The sequence below is a fragment of the Colossoma macropomum genome, unplaced genomic scaffold, assembly GCF_904425465.1.
Source record: "Colossoma macropomum unplaced genomic scaffold, Colossoma_macropomum, whole genome shotgun sequence".
Classification (NCBI taxonomy): domain Eukaryota; kingdom Metazoa; phylum Chordata; class Actinopteri; order Characiformes; family Serrasalmidae; genus Colossoma; species Colossoma macropomum.
In genome coordinates, this window is record NW_023494785.1 from 20,234,915 (window position 1) to 20,254,760 (window position 19,846).

Consider the following 19,846-nt stretch of genomic DNA (forward strand, 5'->3'; position numbering starts at 1 on the left):
GATCATAAACATGTCAAAAAACAATACATGGTCCAAAGGGGAAAACACCCAAATCACATAAAGTAGTTATATACGTAAGAGTAAAATGAGTAAGAGGTTTTTGCTTCCATTTTCAACGTCACTGTTGCCAGTAGAAGTGAAATTATCAACACAATGTTCTCATGCATAAAGCCTTGTGCATAGAGCCTCTTTGAAGTGCGCTGCTAAGTGCAAAGTGTGGAACGTGTGAATAATATCAGTCCCCTCCTCACTGTAAAATAACCCATCGTGTGCAGTGTCATGACTGAAGGCGTTGTGATTAATTACATAAGGGTGATATTACTCTCAACATTTATTTATGGATATATATGTAATATGTACACCTATAATCCTGCATAGGCTCGCACCACTTACACAATGGCAGCTATAGAGTAGGTGAAGCTAAAAAAGTGCACATTTTCAGCTTCACCTACTCTATAGCTGCCATTGTGTAAGTGGTGTCAGCCTTTATCGGCCTCTTTGGTGAGTGACCTGATTTTGACCACAGGGCAGAATGCTTTTAACATCTATCAACAAATGCAATACAAACAAAGGATAACTAGTCAGCCAAACTAGTAATTGGGTGCACGTTCCCTTTCTGTGAAAGACTGCTTAATTAGTGAAACTCCAAAGGCAGTGATTTCTAGGTGGATATTGTACATAAGACTTGAGTCTCCAAGCAGCTCAGTGGTAGAACAAAGACTTATGTATTTGATAGGCACAGTGTTTCAGTATCTGTTCTAACCATTACGTACTTTACATTCTCATCACATTTCACATAAATGGGTACACTGCACACTGCAGACATTCTACAACTAAATAATGTCTTTGAAAAAGGACTAGTCAAGCTATTCACCACTAATGCTAGCTAGAAGAACGTATGTATTATTCATTGTTTATGTTCTATAGGCAAACACTGTGGTCCTGATGGTCACTGTCCTACATGCTGTATTTTTGTGTTTTCCTATATTAAACACCTAATTATCAAGCTCTAAGCTGACATGAGGATGTTTGAGCAGGAAAACACTAAAATTTGGAGGACAGAGTTAATTCAGAGCCAGAGTATTAGCCTATAGAACAAATTGACTGCTCCTTTAGGCAAAAGGAGGCTTATTTAAGGGAGGTTTGTATAATACATAAAAAATATATAAGAATCCACACTATAAAATGTATTTATTTATTCATCACTACATAATTCTAAGTGTTATTTTAGTAGTTTTAATGTCACTATTATCCTTAAATGTGGAAAATGATTCAAATGAAAAATAAAAAGGCCGTGCTCACGGTGTGGGTATTGTACACAAGACACATAAAACAAGAAGACGGGTTAAAATATCACCATTTTTTCTTTGCTTTTGCAAAAACAAATTAACAAGCAAATCATGATTAAAGCTATTATGATTTGTCACAGTAGAAGCAGCAGGTTTGAAGCCAGGGCAGTCTATGATATGCTAAATTGGCTTATAACTGGCCTTGAACTTCACACTAGCTGAATACTAGAAAAATGCATGCATGTTCAGTAGCTGAAATTCATGCAGTCTGTTACTGCGCTCAGTTTCAAAAAGTACAACTGAGTGAAACCATCTTCAAACATTACTAAAAGCAAAAAGAAACAATGAAGTGAATCTTAAGTTGCTTAGATCAAACTTAAATATGACCCCAAAAAAGTAGGACTGTCAAACAATTAAAATAATTAACTGTGATTAATGAACTGTGATTCATCACATTTGTCTTATTTGCTCAAATTTGTCTCTAAGGAAAGATTACTATTTAAATAAAAATTGCATTTTATTATAACTATATGTGTGAACAAAATCATTTTCATCAGTGTGTATTTATCACTTTCAATGATTCAACAACATTATTTTCATTGTGTGATCACAGGCCACACATGAGCTTGAAAATCATGTGCATCATTTCCAATTTTCATCACCAACATCCAGTGAGAGCAGCAGTGTCTGCATGTTTCAGCATCCCATGACTGTAGTCCTCTCGTTCTCATATCGCAACAGAGTTGGCTGTTCGCTTGGTTTATCCGTATAGTTCTCCTGTGAGCGTTGTTCAGTGTAGTCTGCTGAAGGCGTCCTCCACTGCTTACATTACTGGTAGTACTGATATTGCATCAGGGATGTGTTTGCTCACGTCAGGCCAGATGACCCGCTGTTCTTATTACACTTTAATTTGGCTGTACACACACTCATTAACAGATGTGATGACACTCTGCTGTTGATATCTGCCAACTTCCAGCATAGAATAAACCACCTGAGTCTCATCTTCATCCTGGAGAGATGGAACAAAAAAAAATGATGTTTTGATTACAGCTAAGAAATTATGAAATGATTATACTTGTCATACTTTTATGTTGTACTTTTGCATACAAAAACCCATTTTTATAACACACTTACCCCTGAGCTCCTGGTCATGGTTTGACCACCTCTGGTAGAGTTTCTGCCTGAAAAAGATTCAGTCATGCAAAATTAAAGATAAACACAAACAAAAACAAACTAATTCATGTTTCAAATGCATTTTTTTTTCGCACCTGTATTCACTTGCCGTCTCAAAACACACAAAATTATGGCAAGAGCTACAATGATGAGAGGAGCTGCAGTGCATGTGCTTATTAATGTAACTGCTTGTGAAGGGTTGCTGCCCACAGTAATGTATGCAGTGGCATCTGAAATGCAGTACAACACAATTTTACATGTCTAGACCAGATTCATTCAAACAGTTAGGAATATTTAGGGTTCTATCAGCATCAGGTATTTTGATTACATTTAGTTGTGCAAATGTCTATAAAGCTTTTAATAGCTTCAACAATATTCACCTGATTGAGTTGTGGCTTCATCAGCAAGATGCAATCTGTCTGTCTCTACGCTGCTACTGTGCAGCCTGCAGATCACAGAACTCTTCGGCTTCTTTATGATCCCAGTAATTGAGATATTCCATTTATCTGACACCACAGTGACTGGATTTCCCTCTGCACCGACATCCACATCACAGTACAGGGTGCAGTTTTGAGGAGAATCAGTCGACTCCACTGCTGTAACTGTGAGTGTGGTTAAAATTATGAATTGCACATGTATTGTATTGAGTCTGATAAATGTTTGTTTATACTGTTACAGTTGGCTTTATAAAGAACCTATAGAATCTGTGTCACAGCTATAAAAACATATTTTACAATTCCATATAGACTGATATTCAGCTGTATGGATAGATTATTACAGAACTGGATCTTCATATACATTTGGGCCACAGAGTCACTTGATTACATCATCTTGTATTTGCCATACACACATCTTATCATCATGCAACATTCTTCTTCTTCTTCTTCTTCTTCTTCTTCTTCTTCATGCATTTTACATGCTTTTGTTATTTTCACCATGGTGGTGTTTTGTGTTCAGGTTTATAAGTTATAAGCCTGGAGCCACAAATGCTATTAGGTGCTAAATAGCAGCCCATGAGCAGCTTCTGATGCATGAAGCCATTTGAGTCCCTAGAAATGGGTGACTTTTGTCTTATCTAAGCTCTTTGTTTGTTACTGTATTAAATAGTCCATTTAAAATAATGAAGAAGTTGTTTCAGCTGATACCAATACACTGCACTGGGGTTGTGTGTTTGATTTAAGTTAACCTAACTACTTAAGTAAAGTCAACTAATTAAAGCTTATAGTGAGTATATAGTGATACGAATCAACTACAAATGGTATAAAGTATTTAATATTTTGTCCAAAGATTATTGGAATGTACTAATTTGATTGAGAGAAGGTGCACTATTACTGTTGTTTATGAATAATATGAAAAACAGCCTTATTGTATCTTGGCCGTAGGCTATACATAAGTAACTTTGAATATTTCAGAAAAGACATTAATTATTTAGTTTATTAAAGTTTATTAACTGTTAAATTGTCTATACAACAACACTGACATATTTCTGTCTGTTGTAAAAAAGAATCATGGACATCTTTCATAAAGCAATTCATACTTACACTACTTGCATTTATATCCATTATTAATGTAGGCTACTTAATGTGATATTTAAGACTTCTTATTTAAGAGTTCTTAGTAAAACTGATGCTGATTGTACTCACCTGTAAGTACACACAGAGTCACCGAATAAACTGTATGCCATTTTCCAGTCAATGTTTCTCTCCAACAGCTGTACTTGCCCGCATGAGATGGCTGAACATCTGGAATGATCAGTAAAGTTTTATCTGTCGATTCACTGTTTAAATGAGTGACAGCGTTTTCTCCATGTGCCTGAAATGTCCAGCCAACCTTCAGAGTGAGATTATGCAGACAACTATAACTCAGTCTGCCACCTTCAATGATAAAATGTGTCCTTGATGATGTAGAAGGTGTTTCTGCAAATAGAAAGAGAGTTATCAGTGTTTTTTGAAGCATTCATTTTTCATTTGTCCGTTTAGAACTTAGAAAAACGAGGAACAGATTTTTACTCACCATACTGAAGTAATAAGGAGATCTGTTCACCATCAGTACATCCATTTGTGTGTGTGCAGACTTGACAAGCATATATCCCTTCATCCAGTTCAGTGAAAGGACTGATTTCTAAATCAAAATTCTTCAGAATCTTTTTCCTGGACAACATTGTCTTGTTCTTTAAAATCAGGCCTTTACTTTCATGAACAATAATCTGAAAGTTCTTGTTTTTTCCTCTATACAACCACCTAGCAGTGGTGTGATCACCATAACCGTCACATGGTATGTTAACTGTGCTTCCTGCTGGCACAAACTGGACAGAGGCTATGCGACAATTCAGAAACAGAGCAGAGAATAAGAAAAAAATACATTTTCTTGAAGAAAATGGTAGGACAAAAAGTATTTTTCTGTCTAAAAATGTATGCTTCACTTTAAAATAAAAAGAAAAAAAGAAGAAAGAGATAAAACATTTCAACAATTTAAAAAACAGTATCTTTTACATTTTAAAGAAATTGAGTTGGTTAGGTCTCACTTTATTTGGATAGTCTGCTATAGTCCCCTATAGATTATCTACAGATGTTCAAACTATTAACAAACTATCTGTTGAAACTCAGTTGAATCTAAACAGTGGTGGGGTTAGGGTTAGGATTAGAGCCAGGGTTAGGGCTGGGACCAGGTGAGGATTGGGTTTAGGTTTTAGGTTGAGGTAAAGGTTGGCTTAGGATCAGAGCCAGATTTAGAGTTAAAGAAAGTTATGGTTAATTTAGTAGATATTTAGTTGACTGTAACTTGAAACTAAATTAAGTATCTACAAAGCCTCTAAAGTGGACTGTCCAAATAAAGTGTTACTGGTGGTTATTTTATAATATTATTAATAATTTCACAGAAAGGGCAATTTTCAGCTTGCCAAATTCAATACGAATGTAGTATTGATTGAAGTATTTGATTGTTTTAGCCTTTAAAAGTCACAGTACGTCTATCATCAAAATATACAGCATCAGTTAATGGGTACGTGCATATTAGTCAGTCTGCCTTAACACAAACTTCTACATTCAAAAGCAATTATTGCAGACCTTCCAATCATATGTACATCTCGGTTATCTATATCTGTGATCTATTCTTGTAATTAGAACTGCCTAGTTTTACATTTTTTGCTTTGTTATAAGTGGATAAGCTGACATAGGCAAATATTTTAAAGTTGTTAACCCATAGTTTTGTTAGTAGAATGAAATAGTGTACGATGTAATGATGTAAGAAATATCTAAAAGTAAAAGGTAATATCGTATTCATTATCTTTAGTTTTGTTTTATGTTAATGCGCATTACTAAGTTATCAGTCTGTTTATAACAGCAATAACATCAATAAAACAGAAGTCATTTAAAGAGGGTCTTTGGTTTTTAAAAGCAAACTTTATAAATGCTTACTGCAGTGAGCTTAGCAAATTCTATATAATCTATATTACCTGATCTACTTAAGATCCCTATCAACAGGAATCATTGTCTTTGTTTATTAAAAGATTATAGCTCCGTCACCTTCACGTTAGCTCAAAACATTTCACTTTTGCTGGCCAAAAAAGGCTATTGTACAAAATGATTTAATTCAAATATACAAATGTTGCAACAATGGCTATTAATCTGTTCTAATTTTTTCCCTTCTATCTATCTACCCATAAATCACAATAAATAAATGAATTGTACTTACCATGTACGGAGTTAAGTGAATATGTTTTAATAGTAGGCAGGAGTAAGATAATGCAGAGGACTCTCCTCATGTTGAAAGCAGTCTGCTTCATATACAAACACACCTGACATCAAAGACAAAGCAAAGAAATAGACAAAGCAGGCAAACAAAAATAATCTGAATTAGAACTATTAGAATGTGTTAGTTTAGGGTTTAGAATACAAAATAAACAGACTACTTTCTAACAGGCTAAACATGGTTAATTAAATCACATTTATGCCGACGTAAAAAGACAGTTGGTCTTACTTTTTGCAGTGAATGTAAGTGCAGCTCTGAACACTTTTTGAGGTGCGTTACTCAAAGGTCAGTTCAGTGTAGACAATGCAGACTTCTACTTCAAACGCCCATGTGTGACTAATGTTTGTTGGTGTAGCACCAGGCATAACAACCACAGAGTGAGACGCGGCTCGCGTGCACGGTTACAGCTCACGTTTGGTGTGACTTACTAACCACCTACAAGTTATACAAAAAAAGTGATGCAAAGACAGTTATAAATGTCCCCTTATAAGGACTTCAGCTTTTGAGTCTCCATAAAGCATCAATAACACTGTCAAAATACACTGAATATTTGCTTAGGGCTGCTGCTGAAATTGGCTAGTGAGATCGTCAATATATGAGCTGTTGAGGCCAGGACACCTGAACACTTTTGGAAACACGCAAAATCACTTATCTACTTTTCTATCACTACCTACTTTCATTTTTTAAGTGAGAAAACTATTATTATTATATTTTGCAGCTCTTTAAGCAACTACATTAAATGATATGAAAAGCAGGCTAGTAAAGTTAAATATATTTTTGACTGAGCAGCCAAAGTCAAAATAAAATTTGAAAGATCTTTAAAATTAAAAAATTGTTTTATTTTACAGTGTAGACGTAAAACATGAAAGAGAAACAAATACGAATAAAAAGCTACAAACTACAACATTTAAACACTTAACTAAACGGCATTGAAAGTAATTTATGTCATTTTATATTTAGTGAAATGTCTTATATGGGTCTGGAATAGATCACATCACATTTTTATGCTTCTAAACTGTGCAACACCAGTTGGAGTGCTATATCTTTTTGATGCTATCCTCTCTGTTTACTTTAATTAACACTTCAGATTTTCATTTTATTTTATTATTTTACTTTGTGATTATCATAATAGAATTTCATCACTTGTTTGTATAGGAACTTCATGAAAGGTGCTCTGTAAAATATTATTATTAATATTATGTAAATATTGTTACTATTATTGTTATTATTATTTTTACATCTTCTTAAATAAATATCTACAGATTAACATGCAGATAGTTTTTTTTTATTCATAGATTTATTATTTCAATTTGTTGAATCTTTTGTCAGAACTGATGCTGCCCTCATTGCAGTGCAGAGAGTATGGAACACAAACTCATGGTATTAGAAATAAGGTGTTATTATTTTAGAGCATGAGATCTGTAAAATATTTCAGTAAGGGGGGATTATATCACTCAGCATTCAGACACATTACTGAGGTGTTTTATTGTTGTGCTGAATTCCTCTAAACTTTTAACACTTAAGCCAATATGATTGAGCAATAAATATAAAATCATTCCTTTGCATATGTTCTATGCTTCTGAAGGCCAAAGTGTACTGAAAATAATGCTTTGGCCCTTCCAGTAGTTAGGCCACTTATTATATGTACAGTACTTTTACATTTATTCATTTGGCACATGCTTTTATCCAAAGTGGCTTGTGAATGAGTGTACAGTTTTGACAAGAGGCAGTGGCAAATTTAAGTGTCAACAAGGGCACACATTTAGTCACACTTTTATTTAGAATAATAATAATAGTATAATAATAATAAGAAGAAGAAGAAGAATACAAAATGTAACAATAGTAAAACTTACAGTGTTCAGTACAGTACAGTAAACTAATACATCATCCACATGCCCTTCACAAATGACTATTCTCAAATTCGCTGAATGCATAGAAACAGTGTAGGCGTCTGCAGTCACTATTAACATCGGCTTACCTTTGAGACAAAGATCTATCAGTAGACCCACATATTACTCAGTGTGAATCACAAAAAAGGCTTACATTTGATATTCCCGTGTACCCTCAAGGTCCATGTTTTCTTTATGAACTTCTTGTTTGGTTGTAAGAGCTGAAGAATGAATGCTCTAGGAGCAGTGACTACATACAGCCCACTTAAACCTTTTTTTTCTATCAAAAGCCACATCAGTTTCCACTGAGGGTGAAACGGAGAGATAGGAGGGTGGTAACAAAAATTATTTGAGCCTGCTGTACATCATAAACAGTAAAACTGGCAGGCTAATTACATCCTACGAACCAATATGCTGCTGACAGTTCCTGGCAATATAAAGGGTTAACTATGCTATGATGTTTTTTTTCATCTCTTGACCCATTTAGAGTGAAATGAAAGCATGAGTGCCTTTGCATTTAAGCAGCTGAAAACCAAATAACAGTTCTCAAGTTTTACCTACTGTGAGTCATCTCACACGTGACATTGACAAAGGCTGTGGGATTTTCTCAGATGGGACGTGAAATGAGACTACAGTTTTCACGTCTTAATGGAGCCTTCTGAACACTTCAAAGAACCTGAAAATAAAATGAACTGAATGAACAGAAAATGAACAGAAAATAAAATGGCAATGATTTGGTCCAGTGCAATTTCTGCTGATTCTGTGTTCAGTGTACTTTCATTTGATTATTCAAAGTGACCTAGAGCAGGCCTTTAAAAGATTTTCAAAATAAAATATCAAAATGAGAAATATGAGCATACTGTGTACATGATCACAGAGTAGCAAAAAGGCAGGTGATAGTTAGAAAAACTCCTCCAAACCAAAAATGCTGCTCATGCTGTCCATATTCATATAATTCATATAATTATAATTATAATAATTATAATAAACATTCATATATTTTTTACATGATTTTCAGTTTATCATCATTATTTATCCTTTTGGTCCTTAAAGATATGTCACTGCAAAATTGTTTGCATACCATTTGTTACACAAGACTGTTTTTATTGATTGTTATGATGGATAACATTTTAAAGGGCCCATATCCTAGACTTATCTTGCTTTGTATTTTTGTTTCTGAGGTCAACTGCTAACATTTGTGTAGGTTTATGTACCAAAAAATAGTCATAATTCTTTTTTACATGACCTCTCCTTCAACCTCTCCTTATTCTAGGTATGTGTTCAGACTTTTTCTTTATTATTCCGACTCTGTCCTGTAGTGTGCTTCATTTGAAAAAGCGACACTCCTTATAACCTCAAAATTAGTGGGTGGGGCTACAGGACTACAGACTGAAGAGGTGGATATACTGAATGTAAATGTGTTGGCTTTCGTGACATGACAAAAACAATGAATTCAAAACAGTCTGGTCATGCCATCATATGGGCCTTTTATGTGCAACACATACAAAAATCCAGATAATTCCATGAGGATCAAACCTTTTCTTTGTCACAACCTTAGTTTCTTTTCAGAAGCAACTGAGGCATTAGTCCTTCTGAAGGCACAAAAGGTGAGCTGGTGCATACAAAACAGAAGCATTCTCAAAGAAAACTGAGAAGCCAGCTTTTTAGCACACTCTTTAGATAACTGTGCACATTGTAAGCTCTCTCAGATCCATCTGCTGTTACTTGAGTGGGCTAAAAAGCTCCAGTGCCAGCTCACCTTTTGTCCCCTTAAACTTTCCCACATACAATTTCATGTACTATTTAGGAACATACAGATATTTGCTTAGTCATTAAGCTTCAGCAGAGGTTTGCTCTTTCTCAGTTTCTCTCTCTCTCTCCGTTTTGTCTCCCTCCCATTCCCTCCCTTTCACAGTTCTTCTCCTCTCTCTCTCTCTCTCTCTCCTCTCTCTCTCTCGTGTCCCTCCTGTTCCCTCCCATTCAGTTCTTCTTCTCTCTCCTGTTCTCTCCCATTCACAGTCCTTCTCTCTCTCTCTCTCTCTCTCTCTCTCTCTCTCTCTCTCTCTCTCTCTCTCTCTCTCTCTCTCTCGTTCTCTGTTTTGTCCCTCTCCTATTCCCTCCCATTCACAGTTCTTGGCAACCACTCGACGCTGAAACAGCGAGTCATGGAGGTTTTCGATTATTTGGAGGATGTAACGAAAAGATACCTCGAGCCATTTCGCTTCTATCACGTTTTTGGGTTCGTATGTATAATCTACATTGCGATCACACTGACAAGAGTGGCTCTAAAAAGAAAGAGGTTGATGCGTGAATTCGAGCAGTTTCCAGGACCACCCGCACACTGGCTGTTTGGAAACGTCAACGACGTAAGTTTCAGAGCACTTGGCCTGATTTTCGCTACTCGTAAAATAGAAGCGCATGGACCTGCAGAGCGTGCAGAGTTTATATCTAGACAGCTGTTAAATTATGTCAACAATCAAAGTTCAGATAAACTGTAATAATATTAGACAAGGTGAATATAGGGATACAAAAGTCCAAATTGTGCTCTACACCCTTAAATGATGAAGGTTCCTAAATGGTTGTTGGCTTGGATACACGGTTCTTTGGGGAAACCTTTAACTGGTCACAGAACTTAGAAAAGAACTGCAGAAAAGCTTATTGGCAGGTTCTGTAAGGAACCAGCATTTGCATCGCTCCAAAAACCCTTCTAGTACCTTTATTATTAAGCATAGTTATGTCAATGTCAGAAGCAACTTAGAGCACTGTTCTCTTGCATGTTAGTGCAGAAAACATGTGCAGAGAGCACGACAAAGCGATTGCATATCTGACCCTAAATCTATCTGGGTTTATTAAGTTTAGCTAGCATTTAAATGGGTAGGCTGCAATAGAAGCATATTGTAGAGTGATAGATTGGACACATGACTTTGGCATTGTTGAAATAGCATGGTGCAGCCTTAAGAATGCACTAGGGTTGTATGGAGCCACTGGTTCACACACCACGATATCAAAAACATTTGTGCCATATTGTTTTGTGTTACAGTTTCTGCAGGATGGAACTGATTTGGAGAGGATAACCACGTGGGGAGAAAAGTATCCCTATGCCTTCCCCTTGTGGTTTGGCCCTACCCTTACAATTTTAAATATCCACCATCCAGCTTATGTGAAGACCATTCTGGCATCAACAGGTGCAAATCTGTTTGACTGTCTGTCAGATGGTTGCTTTAATTTAGATTTTTTGCTATTTGATGAATTTATTGTTTATGCAGATCCTGTGTTTTGCTTTATTATTTCACAGAACCGAAGGATGACTTTGGATATAGATTTCTCACACCGTGGATAGGTAACCTGAAATAATAAGTGAAAGAGACTGAAGATATATCCTCACAAAGATGACATCTCAAGTTGTTTTCTTGTAAATCATGAGTATTCTCTCCTAGTCCTGGAGAGCTAATGTCCAGCACAGTTCGGTGATTTTCCTGCTCAAACATTCCTGGTTCAACTTACCTGTAAAATGCCAGGCTGAGCACCAAACTGTGCTGGACACCAACTCTCCAAGACTGGCAGTAAACTGTTGTAAATGATCAGGTATAAAAATCTGTTATCTTTAGTTAATCCATATGTTTGCTGCATTGTCTTTGCAGGAGAAGGTTTGCTTGTGTCTGCAGGACAGAGATGGTTTCGCCACAGAAGACTCCTCACACCTGGCTTCCATTATGATATCTTGAAGCCTTATGTGAAACTAATGGCAGATTCTGCCAAGGTTATGTTGGTGAGTTAATATTTCATACTTTTATAGCAGTCAGTTAATTTGTAACCAGTTAATCATCTATATGCTTGAATTATGTGTATCTGTGAGATTATAAAAATCTACCTCTCTCTCTTAGGACAAGTGGGAAGCCTATGCAAAAACAGAGGAGTCCTTTGAACTTTTTCAGCATGTTAGTCTTATGACACTGGATAGCATATTGAAATGTGCCTTTAGCTGCCACAGCAACTGTCAAACAGAGAGGTGGGTTAAAAGAAAAACAAAAGCCCGTCAATTTTACATCATACTTTACTTTTAAAAACAATAATTTTTCCATTGTACTTTCAGTGGATCCAACAAATATATACAGGCAGTGTATGAGCTGTGTGACCTGATAAACATCCGGTTCCGAATGCTTCCTTATCACAGTGATATCATCTTTCATCTCAGTCCACATGGCTACAGATATAGGAGGGCATGCACAATTGCACACAACCATACAGGTATGACTGAATGCATTCGATCTCAGACAGTTTCACACATACGGTGCCCTCCAAAATGGATGGTACCTTTGGAGAAGTTGAACAAAATGGCAATGAAATCAGCTTGATCTTACACTGGCGAGAAGTGAGAAACCGAACGTGATTCATTTATCAGTAAATTAATCAAGTAAAAAGATATTATTTATGACATGTCTTATAATGTTTTCGCCACTCTTTTATAAGTTTGCCAGTGTTTGCCTGAAACTAACATAGGTAGAGAGAAACACTAAAGGTTTATATTCTATGGACAAGTACCATCTTAATACCAGTTTACCATCGACCTAACATAAGAATCTGATCTTTTTTCTTTTGTAGAGGAAGTCATAAGAAAGAGGAAAGAAGCATTAACTAATGAAAAGGAGCAGCAATTTTCTCAGAAGAAGAGAAATTTAGACTTTCTGGATATTCTTCTTTGTGCTCGAGTATGTTCCTTCTTTGTTATTAATAATGTTAAAAAGTCACTGTCATCTATAGAAAAGGCAATTTACCATATTAATATCCATTTGAAGCTCAACCTTTGAGGTTTCTGCTGTCTTTTTTTTCTTTTTTCTGTCTCATTTTTATGCAACTACAGGTAGTATAGAGGTTCAAAAAGTTTTTAATAATTTATCATTGGGAGAAAAATCCAACCTAATCCTTACCTTGCCTTTGGATCACCTAAAATCGTCAACCTGAATTATGAAAGAACAAAGTTATACATTTCCTGTCATTGATCCTGTTAAACTATATAAATACAATGAAGAATCAGACACACCTGCCTTATGTAGAGCCTTATGTTCTGATTTGCAGGATGAGCAGCAGCAAGGCTTATCGGATGAAGACATTCGAGCAGAGGTGGACACTTTTATGTTTGAGGGACACGACACTACAGCTAGCGGCCTTGCGTGGATCCTGTATGCTTTGGCCAACAACCCTGAGCACCAGAAAAAGTGTAGAAACGAGATCCAGCAAGTGCTAAAGGGAAAGGACAGTATAGACTGGTACATAGCTTCTATAATATTGCTGTATTATTAATTACACATTACAGACTATATGGAATTAGAAGTAAAAAGGCTTGTAATTATACATCATGCAGTTTACATAGAACAGTAGCTCCTAACACAGTCCTCCAAAGATACATGGGAAGTCTTCAGTGAATGCACTGGGAACCTATTACTTACCTGTCAGTCTAAACCTGCTTTCCACTCTTAAAGGGGAATTCCACCGATTTTTCAAAATGTCTGCATAGTTCAGTGATTAAGATGTTTCATTCATTCAGATTAGTTTGATGGGATATCTAGAGAAATCTAATCCGATTCAGAATCTGTTCACATTGCTGGTCATAGGAACCAGATGCCTAAAGTGTTTAATGCCTCTAAACGCTACCTTATAGAAATATGATACCTGAAATTAGGGATGCACCAATATGGGAATTATGGGCAGATGCTGATATTTGATATTTTTCATGAACATATCATTGCTGATACAGAAATACTTATAAAACGTAGAAATGGGGACTACATCTACATCAGTAAGCATTACAGATGTAGTTACATTTCTATTCAGTTACAAATGCAGTAAAATAAAATATAGACATTTTAGCACAGTAGTCCATCATCACCCGAACATACTGCTCTTCTAGAGTACAATAAATATGTCATCTAATATCAGTTTGAAATATCAGTCAAATTTCAACATCTGTCCAATGCTGATATTTTTAAGCAAATTTCTGCCAATACCGCTGTCATTGTGCATCCCCACATGAAATGTTTATACATGCTTTGAGATCAGGTTTTGGCCTAAAACATTTTTTTTAACTCATTATCAGAGAATTAATAGAACAGAATTGTGACTTGGTAAGTTCCCGCACACTACACGATTTGACATCAGACGCTAAATAACTTTATTTACATCATAACGATTTAATTATGCAGAATTCCCCTTTAAGTATTTTACTGTCAAACACGTCCAACACATCCACACATACACACTTTACAAAGCACTTATCGTTTCCCAAGTTTTGACTTCTCAATACAACTGACTGCATGCTTTATTTGGGAATAAATGTTGTCATTGTTTTTCTAGATTTTGAGTGTAGCTGCTATATGAACTTGCTTAGCACTTGTAGCAGCTAATTTATGGGTCTGCAGGCTTTAATTTATGGGGGACGTACAGGTCAATACTGCTGGTGGTTCAGCCCATATGTAGCTGAGCCCCATGTTGGCTGTGATGACATTTGGCAGCATGCCAGCATTCTGTGAAACTTTTTTGTTTGTTTGTTCAAAAAAATGTAAAATTACATTCCTGTTCATGACCCTGCAGCAAAGAGAAACTGTGAGAAATAAGCTGTAAGAGGTGACAGCCCTTTTGCCTGTATTCCTATCTATATGCCTCTTTGAGTCTCTAACCTTCCGTCTGTATTTCAGGGAGGACATCAATAAAATACCATACACCACGATGTGCATTAAGGAATCCCTGCGTCTCTATCCACCTGTACCAGGAATGTCACGGAAAGTGACCAAACCCATGACGTTTTTTGATGGAAGAACAGTGCCTGGGGGTAAGGCTTCTCTTCTCAATTAAAGTGGTTTTTAATAACTTAACAATTACAACCCCATTTCCAAAAAAGTTGGGACGCTGTGCAAAATGTAAGTAAAAACAAAATGCTATGATGTACAAATCATTTAAACCCTATATTTAATTGAAAATAGTACAAAGGCAACATGTCAAATGTTGAAACTGATAAATTTTATTGTTTTTTACAAAAATATTTGCCCATTTTAAATTTGATGCCAACAACACATCCTAAAAAAGTTGAGACGGGGGCAACAAAAGGCTCGTAAAGTTGTGTAATGCTAAAACACCTGGTGGTTAATTGGCAAACATTGGGTATAAAAAAGCATCTCAGAGAGACTGAGTCTTTCAGTAGTAAAGATGAGGAGGGGTTCACCACTCTGTGACAGACTGCACGATCAAATAGTGCAACAATTTGATAATAATGTTTACCAACATAAAATAGCAAAGAACGTTTGCTTTTCATCATCTACGGTACATAATATCATTAAAAGATTCAGAGAGTCTGGAGAAATCTTTGTATGCAAGGGACAAGGCCAAACAACAGTATTTGCTGGCCATGATCTTTGGGGACTCAGGCAGCATTGCAATAAAAACAGACATGATTCTGTAGTTTTGGCAACATATGCTGCCATCCAGATGACATCTTTTTCAGGGACGGCCTTGCTTATTTCAGCAAGACAATGTCAAACCACATTCTGCATGTATTACAATAGCATTGCTCTGTATTAAAAGAGTCCGGGTGCTAAACTGACCTGCCTGCAGTCCAGACCTGTCACCCTCTGATAACATTTGCCACATTTTGAAATGAAAAATACGAAAAAGGAGACCCCGGACTGTTGAGCAGCTGAAATTGTATGTCAAAGAAGAATGGGAAAACATTTAACTTTCAAAACTACAGCAGTTGGTCTCCTCAGTTCCCAAACACTTACAGAGTGTTGTTAAAAGAAGAGGTGATGCAACACAGTAGTAAACATGCCCCCGTCCCAACTTTTTTGGAACGTGTTGTTGGCATCAAATTCAAAATGGGCATATATTTTTTCAAAAAAACAATAACATTTCTCAGTTTCAACATTTGATATGTTGTCTTTGTACTATTTTTAATTAAATATAGGGTTTAAATGATCTGCACATCATAGCATTTTGTTTTTATTTACATTTTGCACAGCATCCTAAGTTTTTTGGAAACATCAGGGTTTCTATCGGCCTGTCGCCACTCCATCATTATTATTAACATTAATAATAGACATTCTCCCAGACTAAACTCGGTAAACCGTTTCTTTATGAACATTGTCACAAAGTTCTCTAGAAAGTCATTTTATGCTGTAGCATTAACAATTCCCTTTCAGTGGAACTTAGAGACCCAGCCCAAACCCTGAAAAACAGCCCAAACCATTATTCCTCCTCCACCAAAATCTGCACTATGCATTCAAGCAGGTAGCGTTCAATTAAACAAACTGACTATTTGGAAAGGTGGCATCCTCTGAAAGAGCCATGTTAAAAGTCACTGAGCTCTTGGATAAAACCTGTTCTGATGCCAGCATTTGTCCGTGGAGATGTGCATGGCTGTATGCTTGGTTTCATGCATATGTTCGCAGTGGTTGTGGTTGAAATAGCTGAAATGGCCAGTTTGAATGGGTGTCAACATGCTTTTCTCTGTGTAGTGTATAATATATAACATCCTGTACTGGGAACAAAACATACAAATTTTAGTGTATAGTTTCTATTTAACTTATTTTCATTTAGAAAGTCAACAAAACGTCATTTGACCAGTGGTGCTCAAACTTTTGCATATGATATATATGAAATAACTAATACTTTAAGATATTATTATGTGTTATCTGTTACTCCTTGGTCTTTTAATCCAGCTGACCTATAATACGACTCTTTTATTTAGACTTTATCTAAGCAATAGGGCATCACTGTCTACTGTTTATTTTAATATGACCTTTGTCTCAGAGGAAATCTGTTGAAACATTAACCAGCCTGTTTGTTTTTCTGTAACTTTTTGAAAATACGTTTCAGAATACAGCAGAAACTAGTTAAGAATATCTTCCTCAACAAGGTACAAGCTAAGCTATAAAGCTGGTCTGCTCTGTTTTTTTTCATAGGTTGTATTGTTGGGACCAGTGTGTATGGAATCCACCGGAACGCCACCGTCTGGGAGAATCCACATGTGTGAACATATTATGAACATAACTCTAGCTGTTTTATTAGAACGCTGAGACTCATGACCATTACTGCCTGATGTTTTTGCTTCTAGAAATGAAATTTTGCTTAAACACTTACCATTGGTTTAGGGCTTGCCATGGATAACCCTCATAGCTAAACTGTTTTAGTGTTTAACCTTTGAAATGACCAGGACCTGCGGGCAGGTCAGTGTTTCCATTCCTCTCTTCTATAACTTAAGAAAAACTCAGTTATTCTTAAGTAATATAGTTATTATTATTATTAAATAAGACAGTTTGTGTTGTTTTCCATGTTGTTACTGAAACACTTTAGAGTGTAGAGGGTTAATTGTTTACCACTTAGTACCAAATAGTGTTATGTTATTTCCCTAGGTGTTCGACCCATTAAGATTTCTGCCAGAGAACACAGCTCAGAGATCACCTCATGCTTTTGTTCCCTTCTCTGCTGGATCAAGGTTTGTAGCTACATGAAGACCATGTAAAGCAGCCACTGGTAAAGAGGCAGGCAGTTTGACCTAAACCACACCCAGAAAAAAAACATTTCTTGTTTGTCTGAATGGACTTTGAAGCCTTTGTGCCTATACCCTCATCTTGCGCCTGTGTTTAGCACTGTACAAGAAGGCTGCAGCTCTCTATGTAGCAACATATAACACACCTGATGATTGCACAACTGTCTGAACTGGAATTACCCTAAAGAGAGTGTCTCTCTAGCTGTTTGCTATATGATAGTCAGTATTGTGCTCTGTGGTAAAAGTCATATAAATAATTCTAGTACTGTGAAGGAGTCAGAAACTTGTGCTTCATTTATTTAATTTCCAGTCAAATGGTGATTAAGTACAAAAGTACAAAAAACAGAAAACCCATACTTAAAAAATTACACAGAAACCCCAAAAACTAAATGTAATTTCGGTTTTTTCAGGATTTAGTTTGTCCATCCTTTGCTTTTATCACAGCTTCCACTATTTTCAGGAGGCTTGGTTTCAGTTTTTGCAGTTACACCTTTTCACACTTGCAAAGTTTAGTCTCAGAAGTTGGTTGCATGTTGAGGTCTGGACTCTGGGGTGGTTAGTTCATTGTTCTGAGAACAACAGCAGCAAATGTTCCTCTGTTTTATCTATTTTTTTTCTCAGTAAAGGCTTCACATTGTCTCAAACGTAGTATTGAGTTGTTGTTGAGCTGGAAGGATGGACAGAAACACCTGTGGATTTTTCAGATCTGAAGCAAGAGTGGAGCTTGATTTTCTCTCTCGAAGATGGAAGCTTTAAGCGCTGTTTATCTGATAGTGACAGTTTTGGTGGTCTACCAGGTCTTGCATGGTTGTTAGGAGCCCCATTTACTCTTTATCTTTTAATAATTTTTGATCTCCAGATTTGGAAAGTTGTTTTTTCAATTTTTTCTTTGACTTTCCAGTTCCATGTACAAGTGTATTATCTTTAATATCTCCTGAAAAATGTACGTAATAGTCATTTTGACTAAGAATTAATAAATTAAGGGTGTGCTGTACTATATGTTTCAGTGACACAACCATCGAATATTTGGCTTAGTTTACTGATGATAAGTACATAATTGCAAGAAAGCCTTCATTGCAGTTAATTACATACTGTTTACATACTTCCTGAATTTACATTCCTAATTCATATTACCTTTTGCATTTAATGTAGGAACTGCATCGGACAGAACTTTGCTATGAACGAGATGAAAGTGGTGGTGGCCCTGACACTGAAGAAGTACATTCTCATCAAGGACCCAGATCATACCCCAAAGATGATCCCTCGATTAGTGCTTAGATCTATCAATGGAGTAAACATTAAGATCAGATTTATTGAAAATGAGCCTTAGAAAGATAAAATCCTGATTATTATCTTAAAATCTCAATCAGAAATCATTAAAACAAGGATTACCTCTAAATTTACTAAGAAGAAGCCTGACACATAGTGGTGTTTGTAGCATGGGCTTTCTTTACTATTCATTACCATGCGTCTGCTTGCGTCTGGTGTTGCAATACGTTAGCGACAAGTAGCATTGTCACTGATGTTCAGGACTGGGGCTTTAAGCTGTTTAAGCTGTTAAATATTGAATGAACTTTGATAACAGATTTGAGAAGAGTTAATTTTTAAACTGTGAAGAAATGTGTTATACATCCATCACTGGATTTTTTGAATGCAATGAACATTAATAACTTTTTTCCTCTATGTACTCATATGTTAGAGTACATGAGTACATAAGACATACACAAAAGCAGAAGTGTTTTTTTAAATAGTAAATAACAATAATTGGCTCATAATTTGATCCTTTTCTTAATCATGATTTGTAAGGATATGAAGTCTGGTTGTTGGCAGTATGCATTGCATAAGTACTTGCCTATGTTGGATTATGGTGTAAATGAACTGACCCAGCAGTTTCATAATAAAATGTTTCCTCTCTGTACTTGCAGTACTTTTTTCCACAGAGCACTTGATGTTTACCATTTCATATATTTTTTTTCTTGTTTACTCATTTGCAGAACTTTAAAACCTTGTTAAACCATTCTTATGGTATAATGCACAAACTCTACACAAATCCGTGCATTTAGTATGGAGCATAAACCACATGAATGCCTGAGTCAATCATTAATAGAATATGAGGTCTCGTCCCAAACACCTCTGTCCTACAGCGAGCCTCTTGTTTAGCATAACACGCAGGTTAATTGTTCAGTCGTTCAGAGGTCAAAGTTGTT

The 19,846-nt window shown here is 36.1% G+C and overlaps 2 protein-coding genes across 2 annotated transcripts; one reads left to right on the forward strand and one right to left on the reverse strand.

Annotated features, from left to right (window-relative positions):
- Positions 1–1,491: 1,491 nt before the first annotated feature.
- Positions 1,492–6,637, reverse strand: LOC118813708. Its single transcript, XM_036579191.1, has 8 exons — positions 6,441–6,637; positions 6,156–6,258; positions 4,476–4,778; positions 4,106–4,378; positions 2,843–3,064; positions 2,558–2,692; positions 2,424–2,470; positions 1,492–2,298 (listed from the first exon to the last, which is right to left on the reverse strand). Exons 2-8 carry the CDS (start codon positions 6,244–6,246, stop codon positions 2,188–2,190), a joined length of 1,182 nt encoding a protein of 393 aa, XP_036435084.1. The 5' UTR covers positions 6,247–6,258; positions 6,441–6,637; the 3' UTR covers positions 1,492–2,187.
- Positions 6,638–10,109: 3,472 nt separating this feature from the next.
- On the forward strand, positions 10,110–19,557 carry LOC118818942 (cytochrome P450 4A25). Its single transcript, XM_036586511.1, has 13 exons — positions 10,110–10,124; positions 10,161–10,467; positions 11,142–11,286; positions 11,397–11,441; positions 11,743–11,870; positions 11,986–12,110; positions 12,195–12,349; positions 12,704–12,810; positions 13,178–13,368; positions 14,794–14,927; positions 17,053–17,117; positions 17,503–17,585; positions 18,792–19,557. Exons 2-13 carry the CDS (start codon positions 10,267–10,269, stop codon positions 18,967–18,969), a joined length of 1,557 nt encoding a protein of 518 aa, XP_036442404.1. The 5' UTR covers positions 10,110–10,124; positions 10,161–10,266; the 3' UTR covers positions 18,970–19,557.
- The last annotated feature ends 289 nt before the right edge of the window (positions 19,558–19,846 follow it).

Bases quoted from the DNA above. Each gene is read 5' to 3' on its own strand.
- LOC118813708 (XM_036579191.1), bottom strand. From the start codon at position 6,246: ATGAAGCAGACTGCTTTCAACATGAGGAGAGTCCTCTGCATTATCTTA. The intron at 4,379-4,475 runs GTGAGTAAAAAT...TTCTATTTGCAG, and splicing joins CTCCTTATTACTTCAGTATG to AAACACCTTCTACATCATCA. The intron at 2,471-2,557 runs GTGCGAAAAAAA...AATCTTTTTCAG, and splicing joins GAGACGGCAAGTGAATACAG to GCAGAAACTCTACCAGAGGT.
- LOC118818942 (XM_036586511.1), top strand. From the start codon at position 10,267: ATGGAGGTTTTCGATTATTTGGAGGATGTAACGAAAAGATACCTCGAG. The intron at 11,442-11,742 runs GTAACCTGAAAT...TTGTCTTTGCAG, and splicing joins ATTTCTCACACCGTGGATAG to GAGAAGGTTTGCTTGTGTCT. The intron at 17,118-17,502 runs GTGTGAACATAT...TTATTTCCCTAG, and splicing joins CCGTCTGGGAGAATCCACAT to GTGTTCGACCCATTAAGATT.